At 36.6% G+C, this 19,928-nt stretch overlaps 1 protein-coding gene across 2 annotated transcripts in view; it reads right to left on the bottom strand.

Moving 5' to 3' along the window:
• The window catches only part of LOC136877254 (RNA-binding protein 25), a 305,057-nt gene that overhangs the window by 33,842 nt on the left and 251,287 nt on the right, over positions 1-19,928 (bottom strand). For both annotated transcript variants that reach the window (XM_067151122.2, XM_067151123.2), the window contains exon 15: positions 18,114-18,326. In XM_067151122.2, coding sequence (XP_067007223.1) covers positions 18,114-18,326 — 213 coding nt within the window. The remainder of the gene's footprint in view (positions 1-18,113; positions 18,327-19,928) is intronic.

Genomic DNA, 19,928 nt, shown 5'->3' with positions numbered 1-19,928 from the left:
TACTTTTTCTGTCACATGAGTCCTGCTGTGTTAAACAGTCTGCTTTACTACAATTGATATTTCAGGGGAAGAAAGAAGGAATACAGGAACTGGAAGAAGATACTAGAGATGTGCTTTACTACAACTAATTCTCCAGGGGAAGGCAGAAGGAAATAAGAGGATCTGGGAGAAGAGTAATTTCTTGGCTGAAGAACTTGAGAACATTGTTTAGAACAAGTGTGGAGGGACTTTTCAGATCGGTTACCGATAAAGGATGTGCTGCCACATTGATCGCCAACATTCACAATGGATAGGCATCACAAGAAGACGAGAGAGAGAGGAAAAAAAAAAAGTGAGTATTTAAGTGCATCTACACACAACATATCACACTACTAACTACCACAGAAACATGCAATAGGCACAAAATCCTTTCATACAGGGTTGGTGTCAGGAAGGCATCTGGCTCTAAAACTGGGCCAAATTTGAACACACGCTGGCCTAAGAAATTGGAAAAAAGTCCAGGAAGAACTCTTTGATGCAGGATTTTGGGGCATAACTTTTGTCCTTTTGAATGATATTTTGAGGCCAATTTTAGATACAATATTTTGAAGTTCTGTGGCCTATTTAGCTATCGAATCACCAGCAGGGAAACAACTTATAAAAATGTCGGTGTCTGATTTTTGACTTTAGGTTATTTTGAACTGACAGAAGCCAGTGCATTTCATAATTTACCACTATTGAATAATATGAGTGAAGTGTGGAATTATTTCCAAATTGATCCTGTCAGTGATAACTGGGCGATTCCATGTAAAACTGAGCCTCATGTGAAAAAAATAATTCGTTTGAAAAAAATTTTTTTTATTAATTACTAGCAAGAAAATAGCTTGAATTCTGCATTCCAGAAAAATCAGCTTTCTAAAAAGTATATTTCAGGTGGATTCTTTTGGTAAAATTGGTGCTTCTGTTGATCATTATCAGCTGGAGTAATTTTGCTGGTTGCAGATGTCATTTGTTTGCTCCTAAACAGTAGCCATTGTGTATTGTTAATGTGTGTGATTCAAGAGCAGACCTTTATCTTCTAATTGAGCCTCAGATTGTGTAGAAAGGTAAGTTTAAAGATGTAATAAATGCATTAAATGTCGATAATGCACTGATTTGTCCCACCCGTGACAAAAAACATGAAACAGTTTGTTTTCAGACATAACTCCATTAGAGGTTATGTTTGTTTGTAGGTTGAAGTAAGAAAACTACTAAATACTTCCACAGTAAAAGTATATTAATAGGCCTACATTATTCACAACATAAAAAAAGAAAACTTTTATTTTGTCCCACCCGTGACAGTACGAAGATAATATGAACTCTTCTACACTGTTTCTAGTTTCTGGTTTAGAATCAAACTTTCTATATATCTCTACACTTGCAAGGTTAAGTTTAGTTATTGGTAGACCAAATCCTGTTTTCCTTTCTTCCAGAAAATGGTCAAAACAAAATCGGCAGAACGGATGAGAAAACTCAGAGAAAAGTTGCGTGATGACAGCGATAAATATGAAAGGCACAAAGAAAATGAGAGAGAGACAGAAGACGACGAGAAGATATGAAGTTAAAAGTCTCCTTGTGTAACAAATCTCTGATGGAAAAGCGTAAGAAGGAAACTGAACGGAAGAAGAAATACAGACAGAAATTAAAGATAGTCACAGTATGTCCACAGTCTGCAGAACTTGATGTTCCTTTTTCCCAGTTGGGATCGTACAAATGCCCTCAATCTCTCGGGAAAGCTGTTTCTCGCGTAAAGAAAGTTTTGCCTTGTAGCCCTTCAAAGAAAACAGCAGTAATTAGGAAACTAATTTATGAAAACTTGCCTTCAAAAATGGCAAGGCAGATTTTTTCAGAAGATAAGGAAGTGTCAAATCGCATGATTCCAGAAGAACATCTTTTGAGAGTTGAAAACTTTTTTTAAGTCTGATGAAGTAAGCAGACAAGCACCTGGCATCAAGGACGTGAAATCTGTTGCAGATCCAAAAACTGGGAAGAGATTAAATTTGCAAAAACGTCATATAAATATGACAGTGAAGGAGGCATTTGCTTTATTTAAGGAAGAGAATCCTGATGTCATTATCAAATCTTCAAAGTTTTATGAGTTTCGGCCTAAAAACGTATTATTGTCATCTGAAATGCCTCACAATGTGTGTGTGTGAGCAAGTATGCCAATTTTAACTTTCTAATTGAAGCCATTTGCAAGAAAGTCAGTTAATCAGGGTGATCTTTTAAATCGTGTTTGTTGTGACGTAGAAAGTGAGACATGTATGGCAAACGAATGTGACAAGTGTATCATGAATTTGCACACAATAATTGATGGAGAAGTTGGTGCATCTGAAGTAGTTCAGTGGAAACAGTGGGCTGAAGATGACTGTCGCCCAAAATTGATTGTAATTGATGGAACTATTGATGAAGCATTAACACAACTTCAGGCTCAATTAAAGACATTCAAAGAGCATTATTTTGTAAAAAGCTTGCAATCTGCATCTTTCAAGGACATGAAAACCTCTGTTAATGATAATGAGGTAATATTGCAAATAGATTTTGCAGAAAACTATCTAGCACTCACTCAAGATGAGATACAGAGTGCTCATTGGAGTGTCGTGACAGACAGAATTTGAGCTTATAGGTGAGCTCTTAGGAAAAGTCAGATTGGTTGGAAGGTTGGTTGGATCGTTCCCGAGCGGTTGGAACGTATAGGTTGGGAAGTTTCAACTAAGGTGCAGATCAGGAGGAAGTCGACGAAGTGGATTCCCACGAAGTTAATATATTCTGATACTGAGAGTTGACTACAATATGTACACTATGTACAATTAGAATAAAGACTTAATGTTGGCAAGTCTTGAGCGAGAAGTCTGTCTACTAGCCGTCCGTTGAAGTATATAATACTTATTATTATTATTATTACTGATTGCGTAACCGTCCTACCGACCGGCAGGGATTCTACTGGCAACTGGTCCGCGAAGTGAATGATGGAAGCCCTGAATAATGACTTCCTTGCCCTTATATACCCTCCGGGGCCACACCCCGTGTTCTCGAAGCTTGTGGCAACCGGCGTACGTGACCGCCTAACATTCCGTAATTCTGGCCAATCAGAGGCCTGTATCCAAGAGACCCTTCTAGTGCTTTCTTACTGCGTCTATGCAGTTGAACCATGCCCTGGTCAACATGACTCACGTCCTGTATGACAAACTTCTCTGTTACTCAAGATTTCCTAACATGCAAGAAACATGATCTCCACTCTTAACTAACTATTCAATTCCATAAATATAATTATTTTACATCTTTTAATTATTATCAGGTACGCCTATTAGGTATGCCTATACCTGACTCCTAGCCTCTATTACAGGCTGATCCCAATAAGTCAGGTACAGCTATTCCTCCTACGTTCCCTGGGTTCGATCCTCGGAGGGTATAGCAGTCCTGGGTTCAAGTCCCTGGGAGGACATGACAGGAGCCATAAGCAAATTACAGTTATTACTGTTTGTGCTTGGAAAAAAACTGGAATACAGTCTTTGCTATTATTAGTGATGAACTTATCGCATGACAAGTATTCTGTATATGCTTGCCTAAAACTGATAATCACATAAGTAAGGAAAGGAATTCCAAACTTGTCCTCTGTTAAAATATTTTCTGATGGTTGCTCAGGACAATTTAAAAACAGGTTTACACTCTACAACTTATGCTACGCGATGGAAGATTTTGGTGTGACAGAAGAGTGGTTCTTTTTTGCTACATCACATGGAAAAGGTGCAGTCGACGGTATAGGTGGTATAACAAAAAGAACTGTTTGGAATAAAGTGAGGCAAAGGAAATTTATAATCAACAACGCAAATGACTTCCTAAAATGTGCCAAATCAAGTATTGCTGGAGTAAATTTTCACATCCTAACAAGTCAAGATATTGATGAAAACCGAATCACTCTCGACAAACGCTGGGAATCTGCAAAGAAAATTCTGGGGATTAGAAATAAACATTACTTTAATGGATACAACAAAAATTATATAATTTGTTGTAGAACTTTTCTTAAATCTACATTAACAAGTGTGCAAGTTTTTGAACTCAAATCCAGTGAATGCCCTCTGATTTATACGGATTCTGAGATGAGTGATCAAGAGTCAAATCCCGGTAATTTGCCAACAATTGAAGAAACAAATTCAGAACTTACGGTGGAAAAGATCAAACCGGGGACATTCATTTTGGTGGAATTTGAAAGTGAAAGAAAGAAATCTACCAAAAACAGATATACTGCTATTGCACAGAGTTATGTAGAAGACGACGGAGAAATTAAGATTATGTGCATGAAATCGGTTGGTGATTCTCCTAGTGTGTTCAAAATCAATGAAAAAGATGTATCTTACATTGACTTTCAACAAGTTCTTTCTGTACTCTCAAATCCAACCTTAAAACATGTTAGGAACTCTGTATTTTATGAATTCTCAGACAATGTAGATATTTTTGAAAGTGGGTAGGGTACTGCAGGATTTCCTTAAGAGATTTTTAGTTTAAAATTTAGATTTACGACTTTAATGAAGTTTGTGTTAATTCTCTTTGAAATCTATAAATAATCTTACAAAATATGTATAATTCACCTTTCCTTTGTGTATGCTATTGTATAATGTTCACATTGTAGATGTAAAAATGGTTGTATTACATGAAACTGCTAGAGTTTCACACAAGTCCCACCCGTGACAAGGCCCTGTCCCACCCGTGACAGTCGCTTATTCCAATTTCTGCAATAAATATTAATAATTATGTGGTTTCCAAAAATGTGTCCTGTTAAGAATTTTACATTAAATGTAAAAGTATTGATTAAACCATTATTGGAATGTACAATTCACAGAGTTTGCTACGTGTGATAGGGAATGTCCCAAGATATGTCCATTTTCTGTCCCACCCGTGACAATTCTTTAAATGTCTATAACAATAAAGTAGTTCTGCTCAGTATGTTAAAATTAATACTAAACCACAAAACAAGTATTGTAATATTAGACCACAATTCTTTTTGAATTTCCACTATATATTATTGAATATATTTTCTTTTGACCGTTGAAAAGCACAGTCCAAATGTCCCAATCGTGACAATGGAATCGCCCAATTCTGTCATTTGCTGCATTTGTAAAGAGAGTTTCTTGCGAGGAGGAAAATCAGCACAAACAGGACAAAGTTGTACCTACAGTACAGTACACTGAGTAGAAGAAGCATGTCACGTTAATTAATAAAATTCAGGGAAGAAAGAACAAATACAGGACCTGGAAGAAGATACTACAGATATGCTTTACTACAAATGATTCTAGCTAAATAGTGTTTCTACTGTATATAAAATAAGAGTTTTGTCTGTACACTGCTCAGAATTTAAAGAGAATGGTATTTCTGTAACAATCGTGTCCACAGTAACAAGGAAATGCACTTCTTTATTTTCCTTCATCTCTGTCTGTGTGAATGTATGTCTGGGCATCACGAGAAAATGGCTCAAGAGAATTTAATGAAATATGGTATGTAAAGTCGGGAAATAAGGCATTACAATCTAGGCTATAAATAATTTTATTCACGCTAATTGAAATAGTAGTTTAGGGAAAGGTCTAAAATTTAATTCTCGAATATTTATGTTATTAGTGGTCCCGTCGATAAATACTGCGTAAGTAAAGTCATATAGAATTAAATTTCTGATCATTTAGGTCATATAATTTTACCGTACCAGCTATGAAACAAAGATATTCATGAATTTCGATGTTTGTTTTTACTTAACATGAACATTCTAACAACAAAATTCGAAACAGAGAAAGTGTAACAAGATGAGAAATTGCAATAGAAGACTATAATGGCATTCATAGGACTCTAGCAAGTCAAACCCCTTTATTATACCATATGTAAATATGGTAACATTATGTATTTTATTAAAATAGCAGCATTCTTATTTAATCTAAGTAGTGTTTTATTCTGCACAATCGCTATTAAGCAGGTCCATCAACAGCTAATGATGACCTATTTACACACTGAAACCGGTACTTATATATTCTAGACACTTTGTAAAATAAAGTATTGATTAAGTGGACAACTCATCCTTCATACTTGTGTGCTTGCAATAGAAGAGCCTGTATTCATTCCATTTCAACGTCGTCTTCATAATCATCATCACAGTACAGCCAGCCTACTCTCAAATCTTTTCGGAAGAATAATTCCATATATAAACCAGGAAATAATCAATTTAAGCAGAAAAATAGCCTACATGATATACAGAGACAGCCATCCAATTTAGTATTGAAGATAAAGGATTTAATGAGTTGATAGTGTACCTTGTAGTAAAAGATGAGCTTCGAAATGTGGATAGCAAAGCTGTTCTGATGGATTTGTGGACATCAACAACAACAACAAAATCACAGAAATGCAGAACAAAAAATTGCACATTTCTTTAAGATTTTAGAAACTTGGTTTTTAATGGATAAAATATTGGCTGTGATCCATGACAATGGTCATAATGTAGTCAGTGCCATGACTTGGAAAATTTCCCCATTTGCTGTGTTTAGCTCATACACAACAACTTGTTCTGAAAGAGGAAGTTACTGGTTCAAAGAATATTGAGAATCTCATTGTGTTATGTAAAAATTAGTAGGAAGTTTCACACATTGCTGAAAATCCACACACAGATTCTCAAAGATGCAAAGAAACATCTTTCTCTACCACAACTCCACCTGCTTCAAAATGAACCTACACAATGGAATTCAACTCTTCATATGCTCAAAAGACTTTAAGAACAGAAGAGACCCACTGAGTTTGTATCTGCCGATCTCACCTTTCCAGAAAATCTTACAGCATCACAATGAGAACTTCATGGCCTTTTTTCCAATTTTTTCGGGCTGACATGTGTTCAAATTTGGCCCAGTTTTACAGCCAGATGCCTTCCTGATGCCAACCCCATGTAAAAGGATGCTGTGACTTTTACATATTACTGTGGTAGTTAGTAGTGTGATGTATTGTGTGGAGATGCACTTAAATACTTGCTAAAAATGGTTTCTTCTTCTTCTTGTGATGCCTATCGATTTTGAATGTTGGCGATCAGCGTGGCAGCACATCCTTTATAGGTAACTGATCTGAAAAGTCCCTCCAAACTTGTACTGAAGTTCTTCAGCCAAGAAATTACTCTTCTTCCAGGTTTTCTTATTTCCTTCTATCTTCCCCTGAAGAATCAATTTAGCGTAGATATCTCCTTGTTTTATCGCTGTCACTGAGTGATGGTACAATTTATGTCAATACAGGCAAAGATTTCTGGAAAAGGTGTTTCTATTGAGACCTCGATTTAAGGTAAACTCCCATTTAAGGTGAAAAACAAAAAACAAACCACAACAGGTCCCTGTAAAAATACTAAATAGGGGTTCAACTGTATATAAATTAAGAGTTTTGTCTGTACATTGCTCAGAATTTAAAAAGAATGGAGTTTCTGCATTGACCGTGTTCACAGTAACAAGGAAATGCACTTTTTAACTTTCCTTCATCTGTGTCTGGGCATCATGAGAAAATGGCTGGAGATAATTTAATGAAATATGGTATGTAAAGTCAGGAAATAAGGCATTACAATCTAGGCTATAAATAATTTTATTCACACTGATTGAAATGGTAGTTTAGGGGAAGGCCTAAAATGTAATTCTCAAATATTTATGTTATTAGCGGCCCTATCGATAAATACTCATAAGTTACATAGAATTAAATTTCCAATTATTTATATCTTATACAGTTTTACCGTACCAGCTATGATAAAGATATTCATGAATTTAGATTTTTGTTGCTAAGTCCACATCAATGCCGAACCACGAGAAAATGGGTGAACAGAATTAAATGAAAATCGGTATGTTAAGTCTGAGAATAAGGCACTACAGTCTAGGCTATGAATGTATTTTTATTTATGTTGGATAAAATAGTAGTTTAGGGGAGGGTGCCTAAAATTTAATTTTTTAAATACCTAAGTTATTGGTCCTATTGAAAAGTATTACAGTTGTAGAGAATACAAGTTCCAGCCATTTATGTCTTATATAGTTTTACTATACTGACTAAATAAATTAATTTAGGCTGTTGTTGCCTAGTCCATATCAATGCCAACAGTAGACAGTGTTGATGGGCTAATGCCATACTTCCTATCTCTCCTTTCTTTCCTCCTTCCTCCACTGCCAGAAGTATTTCGACTTTGTCTTTTAAAGACACAGTATAAAGTTAACAGGCACACTAATAAACATATTGCTTTATGAATGAAAGGCTAACAATGAACATGTGATGCGACGTGAATAAATGATATAGTAAGGTAGAGAGATGAAATCATAATGTTCACTGGTTAATGGTAACAGTGCTGCTATTTGTTGTAAACAGAGGAAAATTAAAAATAGTTAAATTAATCCATTTCCCATCACGGACGACAAATCGTTGTCAAGCAGAAAATGCCCACCGCATGTGTCTTTTATTTTTGTTTGCATTTGCTGAGGAATATTTTGCAATTCTGAACATTTCAGTGAATTAGTATTTATTAGTTTTACTTGTTTCAGTTACATCAAATAATTCCAATTTCTTGAGGAGTTGTAGTTAGCTATGCAACTCCTAAAAAGTGGAGGGCAATTAAGAGGACAAATGTGGAATGCTGACCTCTCCCCAGACCTCCTGGATCAAGACTGTGTTTTATGAACTCTGAGGACAGGTCATGAATGATTCATGCAGTCTTTCCTCCTAAGGAGAGAAGGTTGCCCCAGTGGTGTGTAGGAACATTCCGATAAACTAAAATATCAATATTTCATTCGGTGTTGATACTTAATGAAAGTATTTATGCTGACATTATCAAAACAAAATATCGATATTTCTCAATATCAAATAATTTTTTCAAAATACAAGGATTTGAAATCAAACTGAATAACGTTAAATTTGGGATCATGGCAGTTCAAAAAAAAATAATAATAAAAATAAAATAAAATAGGAGAAGTATTTTCAGAGAAGCTGACATATTTAGAACACAGTTTACACTGTGACACTTCAGTGTCTATTTCTGTCTAACCCTAGTCAGTGGAGCCATTTCCACAACTGAAAGTAAGTAACATTCATGGGACACCACCAACGCAGAAAAATTATATGCAATGAATAATTCAGATTTACCTGCAAAGTAAAAATGCCTAGAAGATAAACAGACCAACAGCAGCTATGCAAGAGACATACACAGAACATAGACAAGTGAATGGATAACGAACAATATAAGGACAAAGTCCTTGTTATTGATCACTACCCTTCTCCTATATTAAAATACTTCATGTCTTTTTTTAGGGTATTAGACTACTCATGAAGTTTACTATTCATTATAATATTGGCTGCATGCATAAATGGTTAGGATTTTGGTGTTAGGTCCAAGGAGTTCTGGGTTCGATTCCCAGCCATTCATTGGTTGTGATGGCTCGGTGGCTGGACGTATCAAGCCTTCAGCACACATGCCACTATTATACGAAGGGGTACCCAAAAATAACCGGAATAACATTGCCGTGGGCAAAGCTTGGGTAGTACGCATTTCTGCCGTTAGGCGTGTATAGCGCAACTCATTGCCAGTTCAGTGCCGCCTGTGTTGTCAACCTGGCTTGTTCTGTTCATCTGCAGTGATTGTTTTTGCTAGTGCTGTTTTGTTCTTGTTTTTCTTTAATTTTATGATGGCAAGTTTAAGTGAACATCACGCAGCTGTGATATTTTGTTTTCTACTCAGTAAAAATGCTGCCGAAACTGTTTTAATGTTGAAAACAGCTTACAAAGATGATGCTATGGGAGTGTACGAGTGGTTTCCCCAGTTTAAAAATGGCAACATGTTGACTGATGACAAACCTTGTTCTGGACGTGCAACAACTGCCTGAATCAACGAAAATATTGAAAAAAATTCGAGAGCTTGTGCTCACAGACCGTCGACAGACAACTGATCAACTGTCAGAGATTAATGGGTTATCCTGGAGCTTGGTTCAGCAAATTTTAATGGAAGATTTGGGAATGAAAAGCGTTGCTGCCAAGTTTCTTCCTCAGGTTCTGACTGACAAAAAGAATGTTGAGTTAAAACATATCGTGTTTTGAAACAACAACTTGAAACTGATCCAGATTTTCTGTCGAAGGTCATTGCTGGTGATGGGTCATGGTGCTATGGTTACAACCCAGAAACAAAGCAACAATCAAGCTAATGGAGGACGTCATTGTCACCCCGTCGAAAAAAAATGTTGTCAAGTCAAATCAAACATCAAAATAATGTTAATTTGCTTTTTTGATGCCAAGATTCATTCAGATTTGTTCCCTCAGGTCAGACAGTCAACCAAACCTTTTATTTGGAAGTTTGAAGAAGATTGCTCAGCGGTGTTCATAAAAAAAACCCCGATTTGCGGCAAACAGGAGACTGGTTCTTCCACCATGACAACGTACCTGCACACACAGCCATCTCTATTAGACAGTTTTTGGCTAAAAATGGCATGGTTCTGCTGCCCTACGCACCTTACTCGCCAAACATGGCTCTGTGCAACTTTTTCTTATTTCAATGCATGAAAAGGAGCATGAAAGGACACCGATTTGACAACATTGAAGAGGTCAAGGGAAAAAAACGAGGGAGGAGTTGTCAGCCATTTCTGAAGATGACTACAAAAAATGTTTCGAACAGTGGAATCACCGGTGGGATAAATGTATTAGTTGTAATGGAGAGTATTTTGAAGGGGATAAGGTTGTTTTGTAAAAAATTTGAAAATATCATCATCATCATCATCATCAATGTCCAACTCCAGTCGCCCAGAAGTTTAGGAAGTTTTTTAAAAATATATAGCTTTTAAAAAATAATTCCTTTTTTTGGTACCCCCATTCTAATTTTGTACCGATTGTTTGATTAATATCAAGAGGAGAAATACAAGGGAAACGTAATGTGAAAATTGTTGACAGCTTAAAATACCTAAGGAGTGAATTAATGCGGAATACAATGTTGGACATGGAGATTAGCAAGAAGGTGCAAGAGGGCAATGCATCCTGCCAGGGTGTAAGAAACCTTGTCTAGAATAAGGAAGTACTAAGAACGTGGTACAAAATGTATTATGCATCCGTGCTGACCTATGTGGACAAGTTGCAGGTAGGGAATCTCTCTTTGGAGGCAGCCTTGCTCAGGGAGTGGCACCTCTGCCTACGTGAGTTCCAGAACACACTGACCCAGTGTGTATCATCTGGTAAGGGCCCTAGCTCAGGGTTATGAGTGAAGACCTGGGGAATCTACAACGGAGAAGATGGACTTAGAAACAGTGGAGATTGCGGACGAGGCACCCCAGTACTCGGGGAATAATAGGAGTACAATATTCATCAACAGAATTTGTTTTCCGTGTTAGGAGCGGCTCCAAAGACGTCTGTTCCTCATGTAACGGATGGGGTGAATAATTGCTGGCAGTAGCTCTAAAATGCCTTTGGGCGTGGTGATGGTGACCCCAAAAAATGAGTGGTGGTAAATATCAGCCTGTGTACGCTGCAGACGCACAGTTCTTGTGCTGGGAGAGCTGTGATAAGTGGGCGACTAGCAACCAATATAATAATTAATGTTATGACTGACAAGAAAGTCAGAAGAGTTGATTGACTTTATGGAGAATGTTGCAATGATAACACTGAGTAAGGTTAAGTGGAAAGAAAAGGGAGTGAAGGAGGTGAGGCAAAGAATAGAGTAGGAGTGATTATTAGCAAAACCCTGGATGAAAATGCAGATAAGGTAGACTATGTTAGTGACAGAATAATCAGAGTACAGCTGAGGAAAAGAGTGAAAGACTTCATCCAAGTTTAGGCACACCAAACTGGAACACTTGAGAAAGTAATCACCGATGTGGAAGTGACAGACGTTGGAGACCTCCATGTGCAGGTAGGACATGACAGAATTGGGAAAGGAAGGGATTGGTTCTTTCGGATATGGAAAAAGAAACAGTGAAGGAGATGAGTTGATTGATTCTTGTGAGAGAAACTGAATGATTGTGGGTAAAACTTGCTTTGGAAAGAAAAATAGTAGAAAAATCACTAGATATGGCTGCGGTGAAAGAAGGACAAAGCACTTAAATGATTATTTTACAAGTAAGTACACCTCTGCTTGCAAACCCTTGTACTTCACAAGTGGGCCTTTCCATGTCCTGGAGGTATGTAGGTTTTCCCCGGTTCTTGTTTATTAGGTACTCTTGCACAAGTCTAGACTGCTCTGGAATGTACAGATGCATGTGTTTGTCAATGACGTGATTACTCCGTAAATGTGTGTTTGAAAAATTAAGTTTTCTTTTGTTTTTGAAGTGTTTGTAGAAATATTTTGTTTCTGAATACAATAATACTGAACAGTTATGGACAGTAATTTACAAAGCAAACACATGAACGTGGGAAGTATTTAATTGTAATTACGGGTAATTATAGAAATTATCTTCGCTGAACAGGACAGAAACAGAGCTGCATAAAGAAAATTTTCAGTGAGTGAAAAGTTGGTGAATGACTGTCAGAAATTAAAAGACAAGCTAAAAAATCCACAAACTATTCTAGATGTACGTTTAGAGATCCTAAAACAGGGAAGTTTCCAAACTTTGACCAAGTGTTTGTGCACGTCAATGAAATGCGTAACAATGGCTGCAGTGTATCTTGTGAAAAGTTATAAATGAAGGCACAGGAGGTAGTGCTCATATAACATCCCCATAACTCAATTTAAGGCGAGTCATGGGTGGGTTATGAGGTTCATGCGACGACACAATCTTTTGGTGCGAAGGAGAACAACACTATGTCAAAAGTTGCCTGCTGATTACATGGATAAGACTGTACAATTTCACTGATTTGTCTTACGTTTGTGCCAGGGGACTTCATACTTTACACAAATAGGTAAAGCTGATCAGGTTGCAGTCTTTTTCGATATGCCTCACAACAGTACTATTGTGCTAAAAGGATCACAAAGCGTGTATTTATAAAAATAAAAAATGGCATAGCTTCTTATAACAGGTGACTGAAGAAAGTTGCTGCCTTACATACAGTAGCTTTCAAGAGGAAAACTATGCCTATGCAAATACAGCTGCCCCACGGAATTTACGTATGAGTGCAACCAAAGGGTTGGATGGACGTAAAGCTCATGCCGAACTGCGTTAAAACTGTGTGAGGTAGAAGAACTGGTGCACTACTGAAACAGCCAGCTTTGCTTGGTCAACCTCTGACCAAAATGGAGCAACTTCTCAATGACAATAAGATACAAGAGGTAGTCATTCCCCAGTGGCCTAACATCTACTTCACAGCCATTAGACGTATGGATTAGCAAACTATTTAAAAACCACTTACATCGATTTTACAACAAGTGGATGATGAGTGGCGACCAGCAATTGACGCCAGATGGAAATATTAGGAGTTTATCCTTGGATTTGTTATGCTCGTGGGTGATGATATATTGGGACTTTACACCACCTGAACTAGTCTCCAAGAGATTCATAAGACAAGGGATTTTGAATGCACTAGATGAATCTGAAGATGATGCAATGTGGCAGAGATGAAGAATCGGATATGGGTACAAGCAGCGGCGAGGACGGCGCATGAGATACCAAAACTAGCGATAGTGACACGGAAGATAGATTTGGAGTAAATTGTTAACCAGTAAGTCTGTATTTCACAACAAAGCATTTTTTGCAAGAATAATATTTTAACTTTAATGCTAAAATCAATGACAGTTAACTGAATATGTTCAGTTTTATTTTGAGATTAGAGAAACGTCTGCTGAATTGTTGTGAATAGATGGCAAATCTTTGTTTGGAATGTTTGAATTATTTTGATGTACATATGCGAGTATTATTTATTCATATCAATCTTCTAATTTGAACGTGTAACAAAATACTGTGAGAAAACTGCAATACTAATGCCTATGTGTTATACATCAAAAGAAAGGCCACCATCTCAGGATTACTAGAAAAATAATATTTATTTAATTAAGTCCTTTATTTGTGTAAAATAGTAATTTATTTGAATAATACGATGCCTACATCCTTGCACGTAACTACATGCGCCAGCTGATAGCTCTATGAAAGTTGTCTCCGCTGACCATCCTTTGCCATCCCGGTAGAGCAATAATAATTATTAAATTAATGAAGTATGGTCCACCTTTTTCAATACTATATTATGCAATATCATTGAATCACAATCCTAAAATAGGGACTAGTTTTGACATTGGCTGGCCATCTTAAGCCTTAATGTAATACATCTAATAACTAAACAAATGTAAAAACACACAATTGACATGAAAACTAATGTACAAACACACAATTAATATTAAACTCTGGGATGACCTAAGTGTAAAATCTGAAAAATAAATTAGGCTCTAAATTCTTAGCATCTGGAGTATGCTCATCATCCAGACTCTTTTTTGTATTGATATTAATTGAATTGTTAGTTCCATCACTGCTAATCATTACAATTTCAATAGCACAACGGGAACTGGTGAATGTTGATTCTCTAGTCAGATCATCTATCACCAAATGTACTTGAGTGGTGTTAGCAGTATGGAAGCCACTGGATGCCACTGTAAATAAACACCAGCTGACACAAAACTGCTAGATGGTGTTTCCACATCGACTAACATAAATAAAATGAAATGTTCCCGTAGTGCTTGTTAAAAACATGCTGAAATGCTGTTGGACATTGTCACGCAAGAAAGAGTCTGGATGATGAGTGTGCTCATACAACATTAATATAATAATTATTATTGTGACCACAATTCAATACAGATCAAAACCATGAAGTTTATATCCCGGTAGAGGGTACTATGGAATTTGTCTATGCAGATCTATGTTAGTCCGATAGATGGCTCTGTGAAATAGTGTTAGCCTATTGCTAGAATGTAAGTAGTTGTATGTATGTTGGTACTAATAAGTGAGAAACTGAAAGGAATCCTCAGGATATTCAGTATTTTGAAAAGTCCTTTATTTGAATCAGACATTTATTCACAAAATGCGATGCTGTGGGTGTTTCAATTAACTGATTTGCCAGTAAATGGCTGTGTAAGTTTGTAAATATGTATCCGCATGATCCGCTGAGCTTTCAATGCCAGGTTTAAATAGACCATATATTTTTTTGGTGTAGATTTGTTGATGACATTTTTATCATCCTCGACAATAGGTCCACGAATGAAACTGATATATTAGATAAACTCAATACAATAGATTCCCATATAAAATTTACCATGGAAACCGAAAACAATCGCAAACTGAACTACCTGGACATAACGACAACTAGACATGATGACCACCTTTCTTACAGAATATACAGAAAACCCACGCACACCTCAAATACAATTAAAATGGATTCCGGTCACCCCAACATACACAAAAGAGCAGCCTACTATAGCACGATACACAGAGCATTCAATATACCGTTAACAAAAGAAGATCTATACAAAGAATTACAATTAATTCATGACATAGCTAAAAACAATGGATTCAAGAAAGAAATGGTTAACAAAATCATTCACAAAATAAAATCCCAACCCAAAACCAAACTAACAAAAGTAGACGAATCCAAGAAAGATTATGCACTATTCACTTTCAATAAAAAACATAACCTAAGAATAGCATTCAGAACTACACACAATAGTACCAACATCATACACAACGTCAGGACAATCAACAGCAACAACAAATACAACCACTCAGGGGTATACCGTATCGAATGTAATAACTGCAAGACAAGCTATATCGGACGTACCGGTAGAAACTTCCTAACCCGATATAACGAACACATAAACGCGGTGAAACACGATCATTTTTCCTCAATAGGACAACATGTCGCAGACTATAAACACAGTTTTACAAACATCGATAACGATATCACTCTAGATCAGTACACCAATCCAAATTACAACATAAATGAAATCACAGAAAAAACTAACATCATCTTCAATACAGTTATCCCCACCCTAAAAAACCCTTACCTTAAGTTAATCGATAAACAGAACGCAACACGCAACAGAAAAACACCAAACAACACACCCAGCTCCACCCCTACCCCCACAAAAACAACTCTCCCTACCCCTCCTTCCCTTCCCCTCACAGCAACTAGTATGAGCCCAAGAAGAACACGAAGTAGTACATTACAAGCTTGCACATCAAACACAACTCGGCTACACCAACAACAGTAAGTACATATTCCAATTCACACACATAACCCTTAGACATTCCTCCAACACGATATCACTTATAACTCAATCTTATCTTCCACAGATAAACATAATATCATTGCACAGCTACAAATGGGAAAGGAGCCACTACTTTGAACCCAATGTCATCCAAATTTACGGACGCCACAGGACAACATGAATTGGTTCCAATAAAAAGGCAACACACAGCAGAGCTGAACATAGTTTAGTTGAATTTCATCCATACATTTGGCACTTTTTAAAAATTGAAAGTGTTTTATCCCACATATACACATGAAGACAAAATCTTTTACCCATGCGATTTTACAAACTCCAAGAATAGCAGCTGAAGTGTACAACTGTAAATAAGACTTAAATACGGAAGTTAGTCGATGTATTGACCAACAAGCAAGAACGAATGTTCATATGCATGAAGTGCTTTTATATATTGTATTTATCTATAAGTTAGTTTACGTAAAGACATATTTTATACACTAATTTTAAGACCTTCAACATAATATTTTAGACATACAGTTGCAATATTGTACAGAATGACATATACGCCAGTTCACGCTAAGACTTGCCCCATTTGTATGTGACTAAATGTACATCATCATCATATAGCATTCCTTTAACAACACAATCTTAATCAAAGCTTCATTATATAAATATGTATGTATGGTTCAGCTGAAGATGACCTTGTATATGAGGTCAAAACCGGTCCTATAGCTTAATATATGCAATAAATAAGTATTGATTGGTGGAAATCATCTCCTATTTTTAATTGTGCAATTCGTCAATACGGAAATGAAGATTATAGATTACGACATGGAATGTGTATTGTCGGCAAATTTTCAACGAGTTCCCTTCGATATTATGATGCCAATTTTAAGTTAATGGTTATTAAACCCGCTGAAATAAAGCATAATTTACAGCCACAAAAAATACGGCATAACTAAAGCCAGTGTTCGGCGTCTATGGTCTAAAAATGCGTACTGTATAAGAAAAGACATTCATAACATGATTTTACAAAGCACTTTTTAAGCCTGATTAAATTTTTTTGAAGGAAAAAGTTGTAATCGTCTCGGATTCGGAGAAATATGGTAATATTTATTTTTCAGAATGAAATTAAACACACACTTTCACGTAGTATAGGATTTCGAAAAACAACAAACAAGTAAGCTGCAGTGTGAATATTATCCGCGAAAACTCAAATTTTGAACAGACTTATTGCCATTTCATACTGAATTTAATGTGCATGGGGTTTTTACAGACTTTAAAAAAAAAAATCAGATGTAACGGCAATCTGCTATGGCGAGTAAATTTTTCGCCATTATGAATTCTCGCTATAACGGACTTTTACTGTACTGTAAAATCTGTTTAGATAATAACATTTTGGAAAGAGTCAATGAATTCAATTATCTGGGATACAATTTATCTTACCAGGGGGAAATTGATATCTCTGCACAAATAACCAAGTTTACCAGAACAACAGGAATTATAAATCACATTATGAAGCCATCTCTTGTGCAAAAACACACTCGCGTCTTGATAACACTTTAGCTAGACCAAACCTTTGCTAAGGCAGTGAGGCTTGGACAATAAGAACTCAAGACATTTCCAGAATTACAGCATGTGAAATGACGTTCATACACAGAACAGCAGGCTATACAAAATGGGATCGTAAAAGAAATGAAGATGTGCTTAAGGGACTGAATGTGAAACCAGTATTCAATTACAGTACATCTATGATTACCAAGAAAACTGGAAACGTCATGTTCAAAGGATGGAATCTGGAAGATTACCAAAGGAGGTCCTACGCTACCAACCAAGAGGACACTGATCCATAGGACGTCCAATGAAGCGATGGAAAGAAAATGCAAGACCGTAACGGGCCACATGGCTCAATATTTGGAAGGATGATGATGATTAATAATGATCTGAATCATCTTACCAAGAGGCACCAGTTTTCTCTTCTTGCCTGAACCCAAGTTACTGTCCTCATCATCATCTGTATTGAACACTTCCTTGACATCCAGTTTTTTCTTTTTGCCCATCTGCTGGGTTGGTGTTTGTGGTTGTGGTACTGCTTGCGGTGGCTGTTGAGGAGGAAGCTGGGGTATCTGACTCTGCTGTTGCAGAGGAGAACTCCAAGTCTTGGGGGTAACTGCACAAAATGAAACCACAACTAAAAATGTAAATACATTAACACTAGGTACAGTTAAAACATTTATTATGATAAAGAAAGTCGTTCAGGAGACTGGAACAATGAAATGAAGTTGAGGAAAGAAAAATTAGAGGCAGAGCTCATGCACACACTACATACTGTAGTAAGAAAAGAAAAATATTTCAATTTTACATCACAAGATTACTCCCTTGCCTATGCAATAGTGTTCCACATTTTCTCTTTCCCAACTTTAATAAGTGATCCATATCTTGGTTTAATGACAATTTCATTGAAATATTAAACAGCTTGCTTCACACTGCCTTGAACATGAATACATTCTTCCACGCCTTGAAATAAGAATGCACATCAATGAAAGCAAGTCCAGCTCTGGACATAGATAAAAAAATGGTGGATGTATTCACATTAAAATAGGCCAAGAACCTACGCTATAGGGGATTTAAGAATATGTATTCTTGGTAGATTCCCCCTCAACATGCTTTTTGCCATAATATTAATGTGCAGTATACGGAGTGTCTGACAATGTGATGCAAGTTAAACAAGTGCTGTATCTTTTGTTAATGCTAATTTTATTTTTATAGGACACGAATTCTTTGGAGACTGAGGTATGAAGGAAAACTTATGAAAAGAGAAAATAATGACTCACAAGAGAAAACAGGTTTTCTACATGTGGGCAGAAATAGGACTTTCAGCCTCCACTCCTAGTATCTGTGCAAAAATCAGGGAAGTATCAAACTTTATGCCTGACAATGTAGATCTATGAATTAGGAGGGGAAATATGTCAGAACTTCTAATTATGACAAGATATTATGTTAGTAACCAGGTGCTAACTGGGAATTCTTACCGACAGTACTGTACTCAGATTCAACGATGTTTTTACTTCAAGAGGATAAATAACTTTAAATGAAGAAAATGTTATGTATAACGATTGTATATTCTTGGTGTAAACAGGAAGGGAAACAAAGTAGAGACTGTTTTGACTCATTGTCAACACAGATGGAATAGAAAATTTAACTCCATTATTCGATGAAATTCCTAGAGGGCAGATGTTTTAACTCTTAGTGCCAGAGTTGCTGTGAGCGACCCTAAAAAAATGAACGAAACTGCCAGTGTCGCTCTGAGAGACACAGTATTTTATTTTTTGTTACACTTCTAGTCTGAAAATGGTACCTAATCTTGGCACAACCATTAAAGAGAGTTCAAGGTAACATGTTTGAAAACTTCCTTCATTTTCTGTCTGTTGATAATTTGGAGCGATATTTGACTTGCTCACGCATGAATTGTAAAATCATGGCTTTGAAGTGTAAGAAGAGTGGTGTAAGAGAAGAGGAAATTAAAGAACTAATGAGTCCAGAAATGTTATGGAGTCTATGCAGGATTGTCCTGGTTAACATTCCTTTCTTCCCAGTCACTATTAGTATCAACATCATTATCACTTGCTTGGTTATGTACAGTCACATTCCACGCAGGTATTTCATTGTCTGGGGCGAAATAGTAACTTGATTCGTCACCAAGATTGGAATTGCTGTCAAGAAGTCCGAGAGGTCCCCACCTGACTTGCCAGTTATCAACTATACAGCTGTT

This window comes from Anabrus simplex, chromosome 7, assembly GCF_040414725.1.
Source record: "Anabrus simplex isolate iqAnaSimp1 chromosome 7, ASM4041472v1, whole genome shotgun sequence".
Taxonomy (NCBI): Eukaryota; Metazoa; Arthropoda; class Insecta; order Orthoptera; family Tettigoniidae; genus Anabrus; species Anabrus simplex.
The sequence above is the reverse complement of the archived record's forward strand: the minus strand, read 5'-3'. Positions and strand labels throughout refer to the sequence as shown.